The sequence below is a fragment of the Octopus bimaculoides genome, chromosome 7, assembly GCF_001194135.2.
Source record: "Octopus bimaculoides isolate UCB-OBI-ISO-001 chromosome 7, ASM119413v2, whole genome shotgun sequence".
In the NCBI taxonomy this organism is placed as follows: Eukaryota; Metazoa; Mollusca; class Cephalopoda; order Octopoda; family Octopodidae; genus Octopus; species Octopus bimaculoides.
Genome location: NC_068987.1, coordinates 3418154 through 3421665, shown reverse-complemented (window position 1 = coordinate 3421665; position 3512 = coordinate 3418154). Strand labels below are relative to the sequence as shown.

General features: G+C 39.9%; 1 protein-coding gene across 1 annotated transcript in view; it reads right to left on the bottom strand.

Annotated features, from left to right (window-relative positions):
• LOC106871586 (MBT domain-containing protein 1) overlaps window positions 1–3512 on the bottom strand; it is a 35581-nt gene that overhangs the window by 27210 nt on the left and 4859 nt on the right. Inside the window, exon 2 of the mRNA XM_052969161.1 lies at window positions 635–815. Coding sequence (XP_052825121.1) covers window positions 635–815 — 181 coding nt within the window. The remainder of the gene's footprint in view (window positions 1–634; window positions 816–3512) is intronic.

Below are 3512 nucleotides of genomic sequence, written 5' to 3'. Positions count from 1 at the left end.
GGCCCGAGGCTATAGTAGAAGACACTTGCCCAAGGTGCCACGCAGTGGGACTGAACTTGGAACCATGTGGTTGGGAAGCAAGCTACTTACCACACAGCCACTCCTACGCCTATGTAAGAACTTTCTGTTTAAATCATACCCCAAACATCACATCGATATATAAAAATACATGTTCTTTATTTTAGAAATGAATTAATTAGAAACACAGTAATGAAAACACTGGTTTCAAATTTTGGCATAAGGCTAGCAATTTTCAGTGGGTGGGGTGGGGGTAAGTCGACTACACTGACCCCAGTGCATAACTGGTACTTATTTCATCAATCCCAAAAGGATGAAAGGTAAAGTGGACCTTGGTGGAATTTGAACTCAAAACATGAAGAGAGACAAAATGCTGCCAAAACATGCTGCCTGGCATGCTAACAGTTCAGCACCAGTGGTAATAAATCAATAAATCAATATCATTGAAAACAGAGGAGTTTTACTATCACAAGAGACATATTGGAACAGACATGAATAGAACAATATGACTGAATATTTGGAAAATAATTAAATTTTCGTATTCAGTGAATTAAAATACAAAACTTTGCAAATAACAACTAAAATTCAAAATGGATATAACCAAGTGCCGACTTACCCATGCCATCTTTGCCATTGATAAAATGTAAAGGGGCTGGTTTCTCTAGAATGGTAGGCTTAGTGTCTGTTGGAACTGGAGACTCAATGATTTTCTCAGCAGACCTTTCCTTGTCAGAACTATTACTCTCATTGTAACTGTCATAACCATCAATTAAAGACAAGTTGTAATCATCTTCAGCCTGGAAAGGAAAAAAAATAAAAGACAATTTTTTTACTCACATTTCAATTTTATAAACACATATTTTTATCATCATCTTCTGATGCCTGTTTTTCCATGCTGGCATGGATCGGACAGAATTTGTAGAGGTAGCTTGTCTATGATCAAGTGCACATTGGCTGTCAAGTTTTACCTGCTTCCAAGCAAGGTAACCTTTCTCCCTGGCCAGACATTTTTGCATAGAAAATTGGACACCACTTCTATGAAGGTGACATACAATCAACATAATTTTAACCATGTAATTTTTATCTACACATTCAAAAATGTGACCCTGTCAAGTTTCATTGTAAAATAAGCCCTTTTCAGAAAGTTATGAGCAAGTGAAAATGGGTGGGATTTTCACCAACTTGTGGTTATGCCTGTGTGTGTGCCAAGTAGGTTGAAATTTTGAAGTGACTGCCACATCCCTTCTTGTAAAACGGTTGTGTGGTGACTGAACCCAACCACACGGTTCTGGGTTCAGTCCTACTGCATGGCACATTGGACAAGTGTCTTCTACTGTAGCCTCAGGTCAACCAAAGCCTTTGGAGCAGTGGTTCACAAACTGGGGTTCGCGGTCCCCTAGGGGACCACAGAGTGATTTTAAGGGGACCATGTAGAGACGCTGAAAATGTGAAAACAAGAGGCGCGAGACAGTTAAGTTTTAAAATCTCAAGACTTTCAATATTTTGCATGCTATCATCATTTTTTTGTTGTTGACCTCAAAACCCTACGCCTCTCCTGCATGCTCATTTGCTAATCACACCTGTTGTACAACAGGTATGATTTGGCTGATGGAAAATATGCAGGTATAACGGTTGATCATGCATGTGCTGTCGGTATTCTGCACTCACATGATTCACCACTCCACTATTATAACCCACATGTTTGCATGTCTCTTACCGTCGTTATCCTCACTGGTGCATGTTCCCACATGACCTTGCCCTACAACAGACACCCATTCCTATCCCAGTTCATAGTCTGGAAATTACGGCACACGAGTGTGTGTCATTTTTTCCCTGTTAATTATCCTGCATTTTATAGGGGACCATGAATCATCAAAAAAGTGTAAGGGGACTGGACACGTAAATTTTTTTCGAAAAGTTTGAGAACCACTGTTTTAGAGTGTATTTGGTAAATGGAAACTGAAAAAAGCCCATCGAATGTATATATCTGTGTACGCGTCTTTGCATCTGTCCCTGCTCCCCACCCCTTCACAACTGATGTTGGTGTGGTTATGTCCCCGCAACCTAGCAGTTTGGCAAAAGAAAGTGACCAAGAGAATAATAACCCGGCTTTAAAAAACAACGAGAACTGGGGTCGATTTGTTTGACTCAAATCTTCAAAAGTGGTGCCCCAGCCTGGCCACAGTTTGATGACTGAAACAAGTGAAAGAATAGGCGCCTTCAACCGTTTTGAGTCTCAGACTTGTCAAGATTCGTTCGTTAGTTTCCGTGCGCGTCACAGCACGTGTTGACAACTGTAAACACACGAAATATTATTAATTAATACGGCTTTTTCGATGTCGATCTCTTTTTCTTCTTGGACATTTACGGATTTTACATACACAAATGAAGCAGACGACGCCGAAAACGGGTGGTGTGTGTATTCTTTACCTTCACCACTATTTTTATAACCGACACAAAAGCAAACACACGTGTGTGTGTGTGTGTGTGTGTGCTCACCCCACTGCTCGACAACTGGTGCTGGTTTACATACGCACACGTAAAAAGCACCCGTGCCAGTGCCACGTTTAAGGCACCCAGTATACTCTGTAAAGTGGTTGGCGTTAGGAAGGGCGCCCAGCTGTAAGACCACCATACCAGAACAGACAATTGGAGCCTGGTGCAGCTCTCCAGCTTACCGGCTCCTGTCAAACCGCCCAACCCATGCCAGAATGGAAAATGGACGTTAAATGATGATGATGATGATGTTGTAACTTAGCGGTTTGGCATAAGTGACCCATAGAAAAAGTACTATAATTATAAAAAGTAAGTATTGAGGTTGATTTGTTTGACTAAAACCCTTAGAGGCGGTACCCCAGCATGGCCTCAATCAAATGACTGATACAATATATGTATACATATGTGTCTGTCCCCCACCCCCACTGCTTGAAACCGGTGTTGATGTGTTTACGCCTCCATAACTTGGCGGTTCAGCAAACAGGCCGATAGAAGTAGTACCGGTTAATGTTTACTTTAACACTCGGCCACCAAAACAAATAAGGCAAGTGTAATAGGTTTTTAAAAAAATGGGAATTAAAAGTATATGAGGAGAAAAATTTGCGCCAAAATACAGATTTTTCAAGAAATTTGTGGGGGAAAAATTTTTCCGAGGTGGGTGGGGAGAGGTCTTTCGAAGAGAAAGAAAAGCATATTTTTTGTTTGTTTGAGTGTAATGGAAAAAAGTCTGACAAAAAAATTTGGATTCATTTATTTTTCGTTTGAGTAATAGAAAAAGGTTTTAAAAAAGATCCCATTTATCATGATGAGAGAAACAAATTCATAAATAGGGTGTTGAATATGGTTTCATTATGGAAAAAAAAAAATTAAGGGCGATTTAGCTGTTGTTTTTAGCACATCCAACGACCATTTGATACCTTCCTTGTTTGGTTAATATATTCTCCCCATAAACACATTTGAGTAATGAAAAAAAATTAAGAAAAAAATGCGGCATATGT